Source organism: Alexandromys fortis, unplaced genomic scaffold (assembly GCF_014885135.2).
Source record: "Alexandromys fortis isolate MF-2015 unplaced genomic scaffold, M_Fortis_MF-2015_v1.1 scaffold_97, whole genome shotgun sequence".
Taxonomy (NCBI): domain Eukaryota; kingdom Metazoa; phylum Chordata; class Mammalia; order Rodentia; family Cricetidae; genus Alexandromys; species Alexandromys fortis.
In genome coordinates, this window is record NW_026067981.1 from 5,116,209 (window position 1) to 5,135,695 (window position 19,487).

The 19,487-nt window shown below is 45.4% G+C and overlaps 2 protein-coding genes across 2 annotated transcripts in view; one reads left to right on the plus strand and one right to left on the minus strand.

The window, feature by feature from the left end:
- LOC126511297 (uncharacterized) overlaps positions 1-19,487 on the minus strand; it is a 71,015-nt gene that overhangs the window by 9,012 nt on the left and 42,516 nt on the right. The window contains exon 4 of the mRNA XM_050158356.1: positions 8,471-8,534. Within this exon, the coding sequence (XP_050014313.1) occupies positions 8,471-8,534 (64 nt within the window). The remainder of the gene's footprint in view (positions 1-8,470; positions 8,535-19,487) is intronic.
- Fam78b (family with sequence similarity 78 member B) overlaps positions 14,450-19,487 on the plus strand; it is a 92,848-nt gene continuing 87,810 nt past the window's right edge. Inside the window, exon 1 of the mRNA XM_050158334.1 lies at positions 14,450-16,687. Coding sequence (XP_050014291.1) covers positions 16,605-16,687 — 83 coding nt within the window. The 5' untranslated portion in view covers positions 14,450-16,604. The remainder of the gene's footprint in view (positions 16,688-19,487) is intronic.

Here is a 19,487-nt window from a genome sequence, read left to right on the forward strand (position 1 = left end):
GACAGTCTCAAACACAGTTGCACAGTGAGATGGCACTGACATGCCTCAGTTTCCCCAGAGTAAATGGCTGTCAGTCAGATTGAAGAGACAGACTGGAGTTCTCTTAGTCACCGCTGAACAACCAATGTGGAGCGACGTTCCTTCCCATTACCTCTCCCACACAGTCTCATATCATACAACAATCAAAATAAGAACTAGTATTTTCACCACTTCCTCTAGGCCAGGTCTCACATGAGGGGCTTTGCAGAGAGACTCTCATTCAGTTCTCACAGCAATGGTCCACGGCACTCCATCTCTCCTGCTTTGTCATCAAGTTAAATAAGCTTGGAGAAGCCGAGCCGGTCACCCAAGGATTGAGTCAGTGCACTGTTGCTTGGACTGCCAGTTCTCCACAGTATCTGACCTTTTCTCTCTCTTTTTCTTTGACATACTGCTAGATCATGATCTTAACTCTATTGCATCTAGACTAACTGCCGCCAGTGGGATGAAGAGAAAATGATTAATGCCACCCTCGACTGGTGCCTGAAACAAGTCCCGCCAGATTGCCCCTACTTGTTTCCTTTCTGTGTCTGCCGGATGAATGCAGGGGGTGTGTTGGAAGACTTAGAGGAAGAAGCCTGGACCCCTGCACTAGGGTTCCAGAGAGACATGAAATAGGATGGACATACACACATGTAAATATACATATTAGTGAAGGCACACATCCATAAACTGGAAAAACATATAGACACACATGTGAGTAGGTTGGTTATGCAATGTTGGCTCACAGAGTTACAAAAACTGAGGAGTCTTAAGACCTGTAAGGTGGGATCCAGCAAAGCTGGTGGTACAAAGGCCAGAGCGCCAGAGAACCGTGGGGAGAAGACTGATGCTTCTGGCCAAGCTTTCAGACGTGAAACCAGAGAATCTTCTGTTTCTCCATACTTTTCTTTTACTTTAGCCCTCAGCAGACTAGATAAGACCCTCCCACACTGGGGATGGTAAACTTCTTCCTCAACACAACATTTTTTTTATTTTTTGCTGGTCTCTTTAAGACACACTCTCATAGAAATAATATTTAATGAGATTCTTGGGCATCCTGTGGTCTAATCAAGTTGACAGCATGTAGTTAGCCATCACGACCCCTGGATCTCTTCATGGGTATATGTAAACACGATCAAGTTCAAACTAATCTTCTGAAAGACGAATTTTCTGAAAGATGGAATTGGAATGAGCCATCTTTGCTGAGCCAGCTAAGTTTAGCCAGCCCTCAGCCTTCTTTGCAGCTGACCACAGATGTGCAAGATTTAAAAAAAAAAAAAAAAAAAAAAAAAAAAAAAAAAAAAAAAAAAAAAAAAAAAAAAAAAAAAAAAAAACACAAACTACAACATGGGAGGCAAATGCATCCTTATTGTGAGAAGACACTGTGAATTTTATATATTATCACTGTTGCTTTTAATAAATTCCAAATCCTGTTCTTTCCAGAGGCAGAAAGGCAAGACAGGTGATGCATGCCTTGTCCTAGTGAAGTTCTCCCATGGTCACCTTGCTGTTTAGAAAACTGACGCTAAGACACCTTACACGCGTGCTTTCACCAGTACTAGAAAAAAAATCTGGGAAAATACTCTCATGGGAAAGTTTCTGTTATATAACAAGCTGTCCCCAAACCAAGTAGCTTACAATGAGACAACCCTGCATAAATACCAAAGCCTCCCCCCAAAAACCCATATTTTAGTGCACAAGTTTGATACTCTACAGTGTTTGCTGGGTGCAGCTGGGTCATTCTGCCCCTAACCCATGCTCTGCTGATATCAGCCGGGCTCACCCAGGTATCTGAGCAGCTGAGGGTTGAGCGGGGTGATGAAGTAAGCATGACTGAGCTAGTTGTCTCCACTTGCAGTGTCTCTTCCTCCAGTAGACAGCTGAGCTTGATTGCTTGGTAGCCATGGCAGAGGACGCAAGAACAGCAAGAGAACAAAACTGCCTGCTGTCAAGTTACTTGGTCAAAGCAGGTTCGATGGTTATGCCAAGAAAAAGTGTGGGAAGCCATTATCAAATGCATGGGTATGGAGAGAGAGAACAAACAGGGTGATTATTACAGCCATTCTACTGCAACATCCTAGGATCACTGTAGAGGGACCACAGTGACAACAGCTATGCCCCCAAAGTCATTTCTTTTAGCCTCTGACCTTCAAACCTCCAGCTAACCAACAGTAACAGAATCTTCAGGACAGCAGCACCAGTTACCAGTTAGAGTTTTTTTTTGGGGGGGGGGGGCGGGTTTTTTTGTTGTTTTGTTTTGTTTTGTTTTGTTTTTTGGAGTTTATTGGAAACCACGCTTGGAAAGAAGTGACCGATTTGTTGCTCTTATGTGTTTTGGGAGGGCGCTGGGAGGCAGAGCACTAACTCCCTCTGATTGAAGCATGTTTCCGCAGGATATGAGAAATCTCCCTTCAAAGAAGGAATTGTGAGGTAATGAGCACCCTGCCTCCTTGTCCTCCTCCACATGGCAAAGATGCTGTGTAGTGATTTCCTGAGACAGAGCCCTCCATCTTGGAGGGAAGCTCCTTAAGCTGAGGGAGTAAACCTCTCACAGACTTCAGGAAACCCTTGGAACTGAACAGGTTTATTAAGCCCCTACCTCCCCAAGCGAATATAAGCAGTAAGAACTGCTAAGAGACCATCCCAAACAAACTGAGCTGCCTACAAGGCTTCCCAACAAGCTGACCCGCCTAAAAGAGGTCAGACCAGCCAGGCTACTGGAAGGAGACAGACCTGCCAGATTACCTAGAAGGAGCTCAGATAAGCTGAGGTTCCAGAAAGGGACAGTCTCATGCATTCTAGGTTTCCAGCTTTCACTGGCTGTCACATACGCTGGGGTAAACTTTTGGTGATGGAGCTGTCTGTGTCATTTTGCTCTTATAAGTAACCACTCACCCATATTTTTTCAATAACCCCAATAAAATTCACCAGATCAGCACAACACCAAGTTGGACTTCGGTGGTATCCTGACTTTGGTCTGTCCTTAGTTCCCCTTTCTGGGGTGAGTAGATGTTTGTTTATATCTCTGTAGGAACAGGGTCACACAATAGAGGATGTAACCAGCTGAGTGTGGTACTCTCTGGCCCTTAAAGTGGGAGGAATACAGAAAGATAGTGAGGTTAAAAGAAAAATCAATGGAGCTACTGTCCAAGCTGCTACCCCGGTTTTCTTGTATTACAGCTTCTTCTTTGCCTTAGTTTCTAATAGCAAGGGCTTCTCTTTTTGACTTACTGTCTCTATAAAAGCACATTTCATTTAACAATATCTCAGCCAAGAAAAACAAAATGTCTCACCGCAGCAATAACTCATTGCAGGGACTTTAGACCAGACTGTTGCTAGTTTGAGCTGTGTCTGCTTCCAAACTTGGATGCCAAAGTTCTAACCCCAGTAGTTCAGAATGTGGCCCTCCTTGGAAACAGGGTCACTACAAATGCCATCAGTTAAGACAGAGTTGTACCGATAATACACACAAAGAAAATAGCATATGGTGATGCCATCAGAGACTGCAGTGGCCCAGCGGAAGCCAGAGAACACCAAGAGTTGCCAACACACTACCAGAAATTAGAAGAGAGGCATGGATAGGCTGACACAGGTGTCTACTCTCCAGAAATATAAGAAGCATTTCTGCTGCTTAAGCCATTCCACCTGTGGTCATGTGTTATGGCGGTCCTAGAAAAAGAGCACACCTGTGAATCATCACCGGTGTTAGGGATCACTGCACACTTATCCCAACATTGGCTTCTTACCCTTAAGATTGCTGGCCCCAGTTCCATCTATGAACACAGGCTGATGTTTGCCTGGGCTCAGATAGCATGGTCCAAAACCAGTTCAAACCCTTATCTCCTGACCCTAGCTATGCACCTTCCTTTGAACGTTATTACTCTGTAGATGTTTCTAACAACAAAAAGTTGAGACCAAAACAAAGGAGGGAGCTGCTGCTTGAAGGTGCCCCCAATTGTGCAATAGATTGGTTTCTAAAAGAATGCGTTCTTAATCGATTCCTTATCAACTCGATGGTATTTTAAGTGCTCCCAAGGCATTTCCCATTTAAAAGTGCCCTGTGGGGGCTCCTTCTGTATGGCAAAGGGTATTTTCTGCCACGTGAATGATTACCTGCTTCCTTCTAAATGTGTTTGCTTTCCAAGTGTAATTTCCTTTCCTCCAAGACATTCGTGTGCGTGTATGAAAGTAGGCCTGCCTTCAGTCCTCTGCCTCTGCCTTGGCTGGCAGGGGTTGGCAAATGCTTGCCTCTGCCATCCTAGTTAGTGACCGAAATGAAGGCCGCCCACAAGCAGCAGTGCCTTTTAAGCGCACGTGGTATCTGAAATGCCTCCGTCCCAGTTTCCAGCCATTTTGAACATCCTCAACTTAATGACCATTGCTTGCCTAGGAGAAAGGGGAAAGCATCGTTGTGCTAGATGCCCACACTGAGCCACTAGTTACTCCCTAACTATAATGAGCTCCGTAGTAATTGCTATTCCAGACACTTAGGTGTGTGCAAAGCGGCAGGTCCTGCTTTCCTTCTCCGGGTCTGCCTCTAGCTTCCCGTGCAGGAAGAAATCCTCGTGGCCCAGGAGAGAAGAGATGGCTGTGGCTAATAATGTGACAATCGTGTGACTTTAATAATTGTTTCTAGGGGCAACGGAAATGGTTCTGAGGTTAAGAACACTTGCCTGGGTTCGGTTCTCAGCACAAACATCACAGCTATTAAATGCCTGTAATGCCACTTCTCAGGGATCAGATGCCCTCTTCTGGCCTCCTTGGGTACCAGGCATTCACGTGGTGTACGTACATACATGCAGACAAAACATCTCTGTACATAATAAATCTAAATCTTTAATAACAGTTAACATTGTGGAATGAAAGGTACCGATGTTTTCATGGTTCTCTCTTGCTGTTGTTTTTGTTGCTGATTAATTTTATTTTATTTTTTTTTTTTTTTGATTTTTAAAGACAGGGTTTCTCTGTGGTTTTGGAGCCTGTCCTGGAGCTAGCTCTGTAGACCAGGCTGGTCTCGAACTCACAGAGATCCACCTGCCTCTGCCTCCCGAGTGCTGGGATTAAAGGCGTGCGCCACCATCGCCCGGCTGCTGATTAATTTTATAAACACCTGTAGAAACCCCAAATGTCAGGCACACAAAGGTGAAGAGGACTCTGGCTCTGTGTCTCACGTGTTCTGTCTCCGCTGAGAAGATAAGTATGTAAACAACAATCACAGCAAGGCGGAAGTGCAGTGTTATAGGAAGGCACTTTGGAAACACAACAAGAAGTGCCACGCTTTGCTGGAAATGAAAGAGCATTTCCACAGAGCTGGTGGTATTCTCGTGAAATCTTGCAGAGTGAGTAGGTGTGTGTCAAATGCATGATGTCACACAGGACCTTTCAAGAAGAGACAGTCATGCAGTCTGTGAGGCACTGATGCGAGCCCAGTGTTTGGAGGCTGGTGGGTGGCAGGACACAGGAAATGAGGACGAGTAGGAGATTAGTGGAAAACATTCATGGTGTCAAGACCACAATGCAGCTTGGGCATTCATTTCTCTGCGGAAGGATTTCATCCCAGAGGGGTGTCTTGGTTACTCTTCTATTGTTGTAATAAGACGCTAAAACCAAAACAGCTTGTAGAAGAGTTTATGGAGGCTTACAGTTTGAGAGAGTGAGTCCACGGTCATCATAGTGGGGAGCATGGCAGTATGCAGGCAGGCATGGTGCTGGAGCAGTAGCTGAGAGCTCACACAGCAGAAAAGAGGGAGGGAGGGAGGGGGGGGGGGGGGGAGGGAGGGAGGGACGGAGGGACGGAGGGACGGAGGGACGGAGGGACGGAGGGATCATCATGGGCTTTTGAAACCTTGAAATCCACCCTCAATGACACACCTCCTCCAACAAGACTGCACACCCTAACCCTTCCCAAACAGTTTCACCAACAGGGGACCGAAGATTTAAGTACACAAGGGCCAAGTATTCAAATACGTGGACCATTCTTATTCAAACAGTTACAATAAGGTAAGGACATGATGAAATTCGATATCCTGGGAAATGGTCCAAAATCTATTGGGGCTGAGGGCAGGAAAACTGAACCAGAGACAAATACAATACCGGGACAGCAGCTATGGGGAAGAAGAAAAGGCAAAGGATTTACACAATAGTGGTGATGTAAAATTCTACAAGTTGGTGACTGTGAGATAAGAGAAAGAAAGATCTTGGAAGATCACACATCTCTGGCCTCAGCATACACGTGTCCTTAAGGAGGAAGAAAGAGAGAGGTGACACAGCCAAGCACTAAGCTAATGGGACAGACTTCCAGAGGCCAGAGCATTCAGAAACTGCTGAGGGGATTTTTAGGAGTGAGATCCCCACTCACTCCTACCTGCAGGTTTGGGATCTGCTCGCTCATTCTGACCAGCTACTACTCAGAGCTCTTACTTTTGGCCAGAGTAGAAATTAGCTTGATTTGCAGCCAATGGCCAAAGGAAGCAGTTGAGAACTGTATCTGTCAGGGCCTCAGTTCCACACAGCCGAATGTTCTGGCTACTTTAGTCAAGGAAGAAAAGAAATCATTAAAATATGTGATTGGCTGATATAAATCACCCAGAAGGCCAGGCTTGGAAGCATCATGGTTAGGGATGACACTTGGACCACACTGGGCCACTGATATTGGGCTCTGGAAGCCTAAAATTCTGCCTTCAATGCTCACAGGTCATGCTGATTGATCAGAAAATCATGTTGATTGATCAAAAAACTCAAACTGATTGATCAGAAAATAGTCTCCATCCTCATTTCCTCCCTTGCCTTTTTCCCCACCAAACTCTCCCATCAATGAATGTAATTGGTAGAACTTGAATCTACAGATATTTTCAGAGCTGAAAATGCAAGAATCTGATTTTTTTTCCCTTGGGGAAGTGAGATTTACAAGTGGGAAAATAAATATTGCTTCAGAGGGTTACTGTGAAAGACAAAGCTAGAACTAAGAACCCCCTGTCCCTAGAACTTGGGAGCTGGGATAATTGAAAATGTTACAACTTCATTCTTTGTAGGATAAGTCTCCCCAGATTGGAGAACTCACTGTAGCACGTGAAGTATTATCAATTTTATGCAGTACGTTGTTGGCACATACAGCCAGCACAGCCTCTGAGCATGTGGTCCTCTCCAAGGCCACGGCAATATGAAACTTACGCATTCAGAGAGTACGGACTGTACGCCTATTGTGTCCCCTGACCTATATGTGGCATTAAAGTCAATTGGGCTGAAGTATTGGGGACATCTGTGCCCATATCATTCCGTGTCATGTTCACAGAGATGACACCTGGAGTCCGTCATGGCTGTGACAATCTGTCATTGTTAGAGAAGCAATTACAGTTTGCCATGACACAAAGACCTTCACGGTCACTCGGGGATGCGAGAGCTTGCTTGGCAGGTGCAGCCGGACACCCCCTTTCTACATCTTCCAGTCAGCTACTCCAGACTGCCTCAGTAAAAAGAGACCACGAAGGAGTGGCATGAGGTCCAAGGAGAAATAGAGTACGATCTTCTAGGTCATTTGGCCAGATTCCTCAAATTAGAAACCCAAGCCTGGGAGAGAGCTTTACCTCATGATAATCATTCCCATCTTTTCCCTCTGAGAGCAGTCACTGGGGACACTCGGCCCCTTGGACTCTCCATCCCTCTGCAGCACAGGTAGATTCCTGGTCCTTATTCCCCAGGTCCCAGAGTCTCTCCATGCCTGAAAAATCTGAATCATCCCGAAGAAAGAAAGCCATCTTGCTGCAGAATGAAGCGTCATTCTAAGAGGCATTTGTGAGTCCTGGCAAAATGGCTTCTTGTCTGAGTCACGGGTTAATGTTTAGGTGAGGAGAGGCCTCCTGAGCTTGGGTCTGTTTCCCTGGAAACATGGGCAGAAGTGGTTTTCACAGAAACCAGGCAAACACACGATGATCAGGGGGTCCACGCGCACTTGGTTCCCTACAACTCCGAGTAAGGTAGTGCTGCCGCTTCCAGCGGAGCCAACACTCTCCTGCCTGGCTCTACACAAGCTTTCAGCAGGGCCCAGTGTGTACTTCTGGCATGAGGCAGTCGGAGCTGAGTGAGCACAGTTCAGGCACGTTGGAGGTATCTTAATGCTCCCCACCTACTCTAGGCCTCCACAGTTTCATTTCTTACAGCCACGGCCTTGTTCTTTCGAATTTGACACTCTTTTAAAAGGAGGTCCTTTAGTAATCTTGCCCTAAGATGTTTTATATCAGCATCTGCTTCCAGTAAGGTGGACTAAAGATGACCCAAATCATCACCCTTAAGAAACAACAAAACTGAACACAGTCTATTGTTGAAAAAGTTTTTTTTCAAGCATTATACAATTTTCAAAAAAGGAAGGAGGAACAAAATAAGTGAGCACTAAATACATCTTATGTCCAGGCCTGGAAAGTTGATTGGAGATCTCCTGTGTAAAGGGATTTACCTGAACTGAAGAGGTGGAGTCCTGTGTTTAAGAAGCCCAAAGCAGCAAGATTTCATTGAGCAAGCTGTCAGAGAGAACAGATGGTTTAGAGTTTGTGTCTAGAATGTTCCTCAAAGGCCTATATTTACAAAGGGGTCATCGGGGCTTCACTCAGCCCCTTCCTCCCTTCCCCTCCACTTTCTGGCTACCATGAGCTCAGTGGCTACACTCTCCCCGCCATGGTGTTCTGTCTTGCTCCAGGCCCAAAAGCAATGGAACCAAAAGACTGTGGCCTTAGAGCGAAAGCAAATCCTTCCTCATCGTAAGTGGTTTATCTCAAGCTTTTTCGTTATAGTGACAGGTGACTGACTAACAATTTACTTGCTCAGTGAGAGACCTGTGGAGATCGACAAAGGACTTCGCCTGGATAGGTGACTGAATACAGTTGCTCCATGGTCTCCATGGTGAATTGGTTCCAGGAAACCCCACAGACACCAACATCTAAGAATGCTTGATATTGTAAAATAGCATAGTTCACGTGAGTGTAGCCTACACAATGCTCCGATCAGCTTAGCTCATTACTAGGCCACTTACAATATTGCAACCCAATTGCTGTGTGAATCACTGTTACGTTGAATTGTTTAAGGAGCAGTGAGAGGGGAACAAAAGATCACTACCAAATTTAATATAAATACAATTTTTTTTAAAAATATGCTCTGTACAAGGCTAAGTAAATCTGTAGACATGGAACCGAAGGATACAGAGAGCCACCTGTGCTGATTAGCACTTGTGGATGAGAAAACCACCCGAGGCAGGAGAAAGGCCCAAACAGGGTAAAAAAAATTCCTGAAGCCGGGCGATGGTGGCGCACGCCTTTAATCCCAGCACTCGGGAGGCAGAGGCAGGTGGATCTCTGTGAGTTCAAGACCAGCCTGGTCTACAGAGCTAGTGCCAGGACAGGCTCCAAAGCCACAGAGAAACCCTGTCTTGAAAAAAAAAATTCCTGAAGCTCCCCCAGGACTGGGACTCATTTATATTTCAAACAGAGCAGAGAACCCTACAAAGCACGGGCTATAAGGAACGCTATTCAAGAGAACATTGCCAAATTAGCCCTATGTTGAATGTTGACTGGTTTCAACCAAATCAGAAAGCGAGCCTCAAAAGGATCATCACACTATTCGATCCCTAACAACTGCTTAGAACATACCACAGGGGCACGAAAGGAGCACAAAGCTTCAGCACCCACCCAATAACCTGAAATATAATGTGTTGGACACTCAGTGAAAAGTTGTCAGACATACAAACTGCAAACGACCATCCACAGGGGAAACATCCATCAACAGAGACAGACCTGGAAATAGTATGGATGGCAAAATCATGAGACAAGGACCATGATACTCCTATGATAATTATTCCCCCGCCTGGTAAAGTGGGTAACCGAAATCATGAGCTCGGAAAAGAGAGCCATGAACCAGTTTTTACAATACAACTGGGTATGACGGTGCACACTTAGAATTCCAGCTAATCAGGAGGCTGGGGAAGAAGGAGAACAAACTCAAGGATAGCTTGCACAATTTAACAAGACCCTGTCTCAAATTCAAGTTTTCTTTTTAATCCTACAGATATTGAAGAAATCACATTTGAAACAAAACTTTCCAGAAAGAAAACTCCAGGCCCAGTAACTTCTCTGGCTAATGCTATCAGTTCTATACAATACAAACACTTTCAAAAATTGAAAATTAATAAAGCAGGCAGAATAATGGTCTCTTCTGGATGCCCATGTTGTGGTCCCTGGAAGTTATGGCTAAGGATGTTGAGTATTTCCTTAAGTGTCTTTTAGTCATTTGAGATTTGTCTGTTGAGAGTTCTCTGTTTAGGTCTGTTGGGGTTTGAAGAACTCAAGCTCACTACAGCCTAGGCTGAAATCAGGGTATAGCCCAGGCTGGCCCAAAACTAGTTGTCCTCCTTCTTCAGCCTCTCCAGTGCTAGCTTATAGACACACACTACCACATCTAGCGTGTTTTCATTGTTTGAAGCCATTAAATTTGTGATAATCTATTATAAGCAATAGTACAAATCTAATACTTGGGAAGGACATTTCCAACTTATTCCACGGGGCCAGCACTATCTTAACAGCCCAAACAAACCATAACATTACCGTAAAGAAACCCACAAAACCATTACCAAATTAGCAAGCCCATTCTAACAATATAGGTGAGGACGAGTCATCGTGACTAAGTGCAATTTATCCCAGGAAGGCTATGATGTGTTCAAACCCCAGTGCTTTCCCGTGTCCCAAATTCCTCTAATGGGTTTGACATCCAACAGCATCAGATGTCACCCTTATCTTTCCCCACTCTGCCCTCAACTCAGGCTTCACCCAGAGTCGCTATCTCTGCCACAGCAGTCTTCTCTTACCTTTTCTTAGGAACATCTCTTACTGATCTGCAGCAGATATGCCCCGGGGCTCCTCCCCACCTCCCCGATCTTTCTACCACACTCTATTAGGACTTCTCTACTATGGCATCAATTTCTATTAACTGTTCTTTTTTCTAGACAATGAACTCCAACAAGACGAAAGTGTTACTCAAGGCTTCTTTGACACTAAATGGCTAGCACAGTGCCTGGCGTATGGTAGGTTCTTCATATGCATTTATTGATTTGTATCTATTGAATAATTGGTAATTTCTACAGATAAAATCCAGTGTCCTGAAGGCACAGAGAGGACTAATTCAAAAGAAATAAACGGTCCTCCCTGGAGACTAGAAGGGTTCCAAAACCAAACATGTCACCTTCTCACTCAAAAATACATCCCATAGTTTGCCTAAGTTCATAGGCTCACCATGCCAAATTATTTATAACATTCCATTCTGTCTGAGACTCTAGGGAGGGTGTGGTCAAGTCTATTTCTCTGGTGAGAAAACTGAGGCCCAGGAAGGAAGAAATATCTGCCTAAGAGTCTGATGTGGGATGCAGCAGAGCTGTACCCATCTCCAGCAGGCTCATTCACTGGTCCTCCACTCTGTCTGCTCCTTCTGGCATGCGCTGCAGCCCCACCCCTACCTACAGAGAACAGAAATTAAAAGGACTTTTGCACTTGCCTTGGGCTCTGTGCGTTCCATCTCTATTTCTGTTCTCTGCCCTCTGCATGACTTTTGCAACAATTGAACTGCTGCAAGTCTACTCAGCCCATAACAACCCCAGTTAACCCTTTGGTTCCTAGACTTTCTGGACATTGCTTTTACTTTCAGGCAAGCAGGTTACCTCTTTTATTCCCTTCCTTAAGTGCTAATTTAAAGAAAATGAAAATGAGTATCTGAATTAAAATTGATTAGGTACAACTCAACAGGCCAACTACCCCTGAGTCTTTCCTGATTCACACATCCTAGCCACTCTCTCAGCTCAAGACACAGCCCACAATGTCTACCATAATCATGCTATCCACCTCAGTGATGGTCGGGAATCACCGATCCTGTCCAGTGTTCCTGAGTGGTCGATCCCCTCTGTTCTTGTTTGATGTGTGTCTCATTGTGCCAGTTCCCTCATCCAACCTTTATTCTTTAATGTTTCTGCTCTTTGATTTTTACCTTTACTCAAATGCCCCATTGCTTCCATGTCACTGTGAAGAGAAGTCTTCTTCCTTTTCTGCCTCTATTTCTCACCCTGAGAACTGTCTGTGGGTTCTGTTATTCGGGCCCCATCACTCCGTCTAGAAAATGATCTGCATTTCCTCCCACTGATTACTTATTTTCTCATTTGTTTGATGCCATATTGTAATTTCCTCCTTTACAGCCATCAAATTGTTCAATCTCTTTAGACCTCTGCCAAATTCCTCAGATCTGCTTTTTATTTCCTCAGACTAGTACTACAGCATCTTCAGAGAGATGCTTTCCTGGTGGGTGGTCCTTGATCCCCAACAACCATGAAGAACAAAGGAACACCTTTGTATATTACAGTGCAAAACAGAAAATTGAGTCCTGTATTAGTCAGGGTTTCCTAGGGGGATGGAAGTGATATAATATAAAATACATATGAAGAATTTATTAGACTGACTTACAAGGTATGGTCTGGGTAGTCCACCAATGGCTGTCTCAGGTTGGAAAGACCAGGAATGAACTGCTCATTCCATGAAGCTGGACACCTCTTAAGTCCTAATTTGGCACTAAAGGCCTGGAAGGTTCCTGGATTGTCAGTGGGCTTCAGTTTATTTTAATATCTCCCCCCCAAAAAAAATAGTGTTAGTATTGGTGAATGAATTCCACAGCAACGAGACAAATGAATTTGCCAGTGGGAGTGAGGGCCAAAAATCAGAAAGCAAAAAGCAAAGCTTCCTTCCTTCATGCCTTTCTATCTAGAAAGATCATAGAAGGTACCTCCCACATGTAGGGTGGCATTCCTGCTTCAGATAACATGATCAAGAAAATCCCTCTTGGGGGCTCCCCAAAGCTGTGTTTCAGGTGATTTCAGATGCATTCGGTTGACAGGCAGGATTAACCATCACTAGCACCCAAGTCTGGGGACATGCAGACTGTGCATTAAAGCCCCTTAAAATGGTGACACGAGACACTTATAAAGCCTTCCACATGTGTCATATGTATAAAGAAGCCACAGAAAGAAATTATCCCAAGGCGGTTGCCTGCGGTAATGAAGGTACTCACTCCAAGAGTAAGTGCTTGTCAAGAAGTCTGCTTTTGTGCTGTGTTTTGTACTTCCCCCGTTTTGTGTGTCTCCCTTCACCTTGAGGAAGAATTGCGCTGGCTCAAGTGCCCAACACAAGCCCACAGAAAACCCATTCCCCTTTGTAAGATTTCTGTCCCTGTTAGGGAACTTCAATTCTCCAGTCTTCTCTGAATTTGTCTTCATGTCACTTCTCAACACTTGAACTCTACTGTCAGTCATAATTGTTCCTGCATCTTTATCCTAGAATTGAAATCGATTCAGACATGAACTCAATCTTATTCTTTAAGCTAGAGGGCAGGAGGAAGAAAGAGAAGGGGAAGCACTTTTTAGTGTAAGGAATATTGGTTCAAATTTGGAGAAACAGAGTAGCCCGTGTGTGTGTGTGTGTGTGTGTGTGTGTGTGTGTGTGTGTGTGTGTGTCTAAATAAACCTCTTAAAACCGAGCCTCAGGACTTCTTTGCAAGGGATAGATTTCCCCATTCATTTTGGGAGAAGCTATATTTGGATCTTAACTGTCCCTTCAAAGGCCAAAATCTTGAGTCCCTGATTTTACTCCAAGTTACCCTGCTGATATGTCATGCTGCTTTGCCACAAACCAAAAGCAACAGGCTCACCAATCCTGAGTCGAAGTAAACCTTTTTGTAAACTGATGACCCTCAGTATTTGTTACAATACTGGTGACCTCTCCTTTGTTTTCTTGCTCTGTTCCTGTCCCACTCTCAAAATTCATGTTCATTCATCTGGGAACCCTTAGTAGCCGCTTAAAGAAACTAAAACAAACAAACCTGGGTCTTAAATTCTCTGCAACAACCGAAGTGAATGCGGGTGTGCTGTGGGTGAGAAAAGGCAACACCCCTGGAAGAGTTGGGGCCCTCAGCAGGATACTAACTAGCTGTCAAGGCATTTCCCATGACAAAATGGGGCGGAGGGGTGGGGTCCAGAGACAGCCATGAAGATGGCTATTTTTAACTGTGAGTACAAACGGGGGGAACTGAGGTGTCCAAAGGAGTTCATGTCACCACTGATTCTTTTTTTTTTTGCATTTATTGAGGTTTTTTATTTATTAATTAAAATTTTCCACCTATTCCCATCCTCCCATTTCCCTCCCACTTCCCCCCTCCCCCTCCCCCTCACTCTCCAGTCCTAAGAGAAGTCAGGGTGTGATCATATTGGACTGTCTGAATGTGGCTGACAATGAGGGCTGACTGAGAAGCCAATGATAATGACACCAGATTTGGATTCTACTGCATGTACTGGCTTTTGGGAGCCTAATCTGTTTGGATGCATACCTTCCTAGACCTGGATGGGGGGGGGGAGGGCCTTGGACTTTACCCCTGATTCTTTGTTAACTGAAAGACACAAAGCCTCTGAGACACCATTTTCCATTACTGTTCCTGGTGCTGGGCTGCGGTCCTATTTTAAGATACAATCAATTGTGTTTCGAACATTTTAGGGAAACAGCATGGACTTCTCCATGCAGCTCCACGGGAGGTCTGTGAAATAGAATTGCAATGTGTGACCTGCGCAGGGTTTGTCTCGTGTCAGTACAGGATTCTGAGCGTTCTCTTCACTTTCCTCAGGAAGTGTGAACACTAATGATATTTCGCCTCCACTGTAGATGATAGTTATTGAACTGATTCAGATAAAATTAGTTTCTATTCCGGTAAATACAATCCTTAATTTAAAGAGAATCTCGGGTTTTCTCTTTTCCCTTCTGTATATTTTTTCTCTACACTGCTCATTCCCTTCATTATAATGTGATTGGGGTTTTCTTTCTGTTCATAAACCAATAGTTTGCAGCAGTAATAAAATATAATTACAAACACCAATGGTAAAGGTTCACAAAAATTGCCACCTTTATGTTGTATTTACTTAGCCTAGACTGAGGTCCTTGAGGGGCTTTTTATTTTTTCCTAACAGCGTCTCACGATATAGCCTAGGCTGTCCTCAGACTGGCGACTATTTACCCATCATTGTTATAAAAGCTAGAGAAGCAATAGAAGATTTTTAAAAAAATGTCTCTACCATTACAGAGCTTCTAACTTTGCAAGAAAGATAAGTCATAATTAAATAATCAAGCCAGAGGCTGCTGAGGTGAGGAAGAGATGTGGGACCATCAGGAGCTCACCACGGTGATTCCCAGCTGGGTATAGGAAATTAAAATGGGTGTGGCATCGGTGGGTTGAGCTTCAAAGGTTGAGTTAGCTAAGTGAAGGGCAGAGGCTGGAGGTCAGAGATTGGAAAGGACAAGAAGGAAAAAGTTATAAAACTACATGGAACTGTGCCTCTCTTTCCCTATGCTTTATCTAGCCCCTTGCCTGCCTGTCTGCAGGCCATCGCAGCCAGATTGGAATCTGTCTCCCTTTTTAACAGTTTCAGAGACAATTCCTCAACTCTTGGTAGTCTGTTCTTCAGTTTCTGGAAATTCCTGCCAAGGTTCACAAGAAGATAGGCCTTTGTGACCCGTAATTTCTAAAAGGCATGCTTGACAATGAGCAATGACTCAATCAATAGGAAAAGTAAAGTCAGAGATCTCCCCCTTGGGAAAAGTCAAGAGCACAGGTCACTGCAGCTGAGGAACCCAAGCTGGAATCCCTCGGAGCATGCTGGAGGGCCCCAGCTAGGGAACTGAGGACCTCTGTCCTACCCGCAACATCACAAGCTTGGGCTACAAAGGAGCATTTGTGTGCCGCACCCAGAGAAGGAGCTCCGATGAAGTTATGCATAAGGAGTGATTGTTGTCAAAGTCTTGTCGCTGGAGTTTTTCCAAGATTGGGTACCCAGAATTGATAACCTTTCCGACTACGTACAGTGCTCAAAGATAAAGGGCAGCAATTAGCATCAGGCGATCCTACTGAAAACCCAGTGGGATGAGAAAGAATCAGGACCCAAAGGCATCCTTACTGTAGGTAATAGAGCTTGCAGAGGTTGTCGGGAAGGGATAGGAAATAAGGTTTCATCGTATTTCCAAGAACAGATTTAGTTTGTAAATGCTGACTGAATACCAGACACTGAACTGGGTGGCAGAGTATGAGGGCACGTTCTCCTAAAGAGGAGACTGCCTGCTTCAAAAGATAGTGTGAGCAAACACCGTGAAGGCCGCCAGCAAAGGCAGGGGTGTGGCGCTGCCGGAGGCAAGGGAGACTCGTGTGCAAACACCGAAGGAGAAACCCAAGAGGGCCTGGGTGTAGTGCAGAAGCAGGGCACTTGCCTAGAATTCTGTGGTCCTAGGGTAGATCCCCAACAGCAGAAAGGGGAGAGGGAAACTTCACAGCAGAGCCTCACAGAGAAGCTGTTGAACCTGTGAGCGCTTCGTCTGCGCTACTGGCACAGGTGCGCTGCCACTTCACGACCAGCAGCTGGGAGAGGGGAACGTTCCCCACTGGATGTCCTGAAAGGTCCACGTCGTGAAGTAATTTGCTGAGACATAAATTCGAATGGGCTTCCAGGAGGCTAAGGAGTCCCTGCCGGGCACATGTGCAGTGTGTGGACCTCACTGAACACCTGGCATTTGTGTCCCCATACAGTTCACTTATGCTCTTCTTGGACATTTGCACAGTAAGTTGCACACTGAGTCTTTTTTTTTTCTTGCAGACTCAGTTAATGATGCGGTTGATAAGGTAACGATACAATGTAATGAAATAAGTTTATTTGAAATTGCAATTTTTATTTAAATACCTTTAGAAAATATCATAATCCCATATTTATAGAACCAGTAAGAGTCTGAAAGGACTCCTTACATTTTATGACTACAGCTTACTGTATTTACGGTTGAAAGTGTATGTCATGATGACATTCATGATTCTGGAAACGCACCAAGGTCACGGGTGAGTGCTTCCAGAGAGTCCCGGATCAAAGTCTGCAGATAATAGATTTTATTGGCACTCTACTAGACACAATAAAGTCTTAGTTTGGGTTTTGAAAATAAAAAGATTCCCCCTTACTCAGTTTTTCTACAAGTTGAAGACAGCTAACATGCCCTTCCCATCTATGGCATCTTGGCTTGTGCTGCCAGAAGACAATGGAGACATTTATCCGCACAACCACAGACCGACAAATTATTCAAATGAGAATGATAACCTGATTCTCCAGCTGCATGTTTTCCTCTGAGTCTGTTTCCTAGAAGGGAATAACCACTGAAGCGCCAACTCTGGCTCCCTCCCCCAAACAGGCTCTGGAGCACCTCCAACCTAACATGATTTGACTCAACCCCCCACCCCCACCCCAATACTCCTACCTTTGTCTTCTGATCACGTGCCTGATTGCCAAAGCTGGAAAACCCAATAGGTGGCCCAGACCTCTCTCTAACACTAATCAATCACTGAGTAATCAAATTTTCCTCCTAATGACTCTCAGATGCAGCCAGGCCTCTGCAGCCCCATAGCTCTCCCCTAACTCCAGGCCAAATCATCTGTCATCACAGATCTTGAAATCTTGCCTGGATCTAGTCTCCACAGTGATACAGAGTCGTCATCCCCGCCCCGCCCTGCCCAAAACTGTGAACTTGCTCTCATCGGCTCCTTCTGAAGATCAATAACCGGCTTGGGGACAGAGATGTGACGCCCACTGCCCACACGTAACACTGAGAAATACATGGACTACCAGCCGCTCCTCCCCAAGTGCGTCCAGGTTCTCTCACATCTCTGTGTTTGCTCTTGACACTCTCTTCTCTGTCTCCCCTCACACTGAGCTCTTCTTGGCCAGCCTCCATCAGTCCTTCAGGAGCAAATTCAATTGTCATTTTTGAGTAGAGCTGTCTACAAATCTCAGAGGCTCTCCTGTCTGCTCTCCCCCCCCCCCCGTGGCACTGGGTATATGTTCTTATTACAGCAGCCTCACAGATGACTTTAACTTGTTAGCAGATTTACCATCTCGAGTGAACCATGGGCTTTCCTTCAGCTCCAAGTCTCTAGTACCTAGCACAATACTTGGCTTCCACCAAGCACCAGGAAGTGTTTGCTGAATAAAAGGACCAGTGATTGAGGTCACATCAGAAAATGGACCGTGTCACCAAAGAAGAAAACAAAGCGACCCAAAGTGTCAGAAAAGCTAAGACGAGGATGAAGGCTGCTTTCAGATCTCGGGCAACTTTTACATTACTCATCATATCCTGTCCTAACCAAGGGCTAACCCCCAGCAGGCTCACGGGGTTTGTTAGAGGAGCTCACTTGAGTACCAGATCCAGGAATGTGCAATGATCATGAAAGAGAAGAAAAAAAGCGGAAAGAAGCTGCTGGTTCTAAACGATGTGAGAAGATGCACAGTAAAATAGATAGATAGATAGATAGATAGATAGATAGATAGATAGATAGATAGATAGTCTTCCTCTGACGCCTGAGATCACAGTGACCATGTATTGGTCACTATGCAACTTCCAAAGAAGCAAAGACAAGAAAGGATCCCTGAGACTCCCAGCTTTCTGTGTCCTGAATGGTTTACTAGTCTTTAATCCTCCCGGTTCCATACTGTCCGGAACTTCCCCTTGTATGTAACAGGCCTTAGGTAACATTAGGAAGTCAGCTAAACATTCTGATCTAGCTAAATGATCATGCTAAGCACAACCTGTCTTGGGATGGGAGACATTGAAAAGACAATGTTTCCCAAGGAGCCTCAATCCCTGGTGTGTGTTGTTCTGATGAAAGAGTATGTTAGGGGGTGTGGAGAGGTTGGATGAAAGCAGGCCACGAGGAAGCTGAGCTTGTGCTTTGACTAACACTGGCATTTGGGTGATTTTGTGTCTGCCTCCAGCGGGATTTCTCAGGTACCCACTCTCAATACAATGGGGCGAAGAAAAGCTTCTCCTAGACTCTAGTAACTAGAGGGAAAGGCGGACCAGGAAAAGGGGTAAATACATTTAGTGCCACTGCTGGAGCCCACACTTCAGCCTTTCTCCGGATAGGATACTGGAGGAGGTCACGCCCAACTATAGCAAACTGTATCACAAATAAATCTCAGATAAAGCTGATTCTCCAGCCCCTCAGCTGCCTCAACCGTTGTCTCCTCCAGGAGTCCCTAACCCGGCTGTGCTTCCCACAGATTTCTGAACAGAGGCGCCGCGCCCTCTCGGCCCCACCCAACACATAGGGTCCCGTGTCTGCACCCCACTACCACTCGCGGGGCGCCACCTATAGGGGTCCCCGCCCCGCTCAGCCCCACGTGCTGGGCCCCGCCCGGGAGCTAGCGGCCCTTTAAACACCCCCACCCTTGCACACTACCCCCCCCCCAACCCGGACGGCAGCCGAAGAGGGACAAACTCATGGCGTACAGCCAGTCCCTTCCGCGGAGCGCGTCCCCCGCAACCCTAGCCCGCCGGGCTCTCCACCCAGGGCTACGACGCCCTGGCGGCCCCCACGCCCCC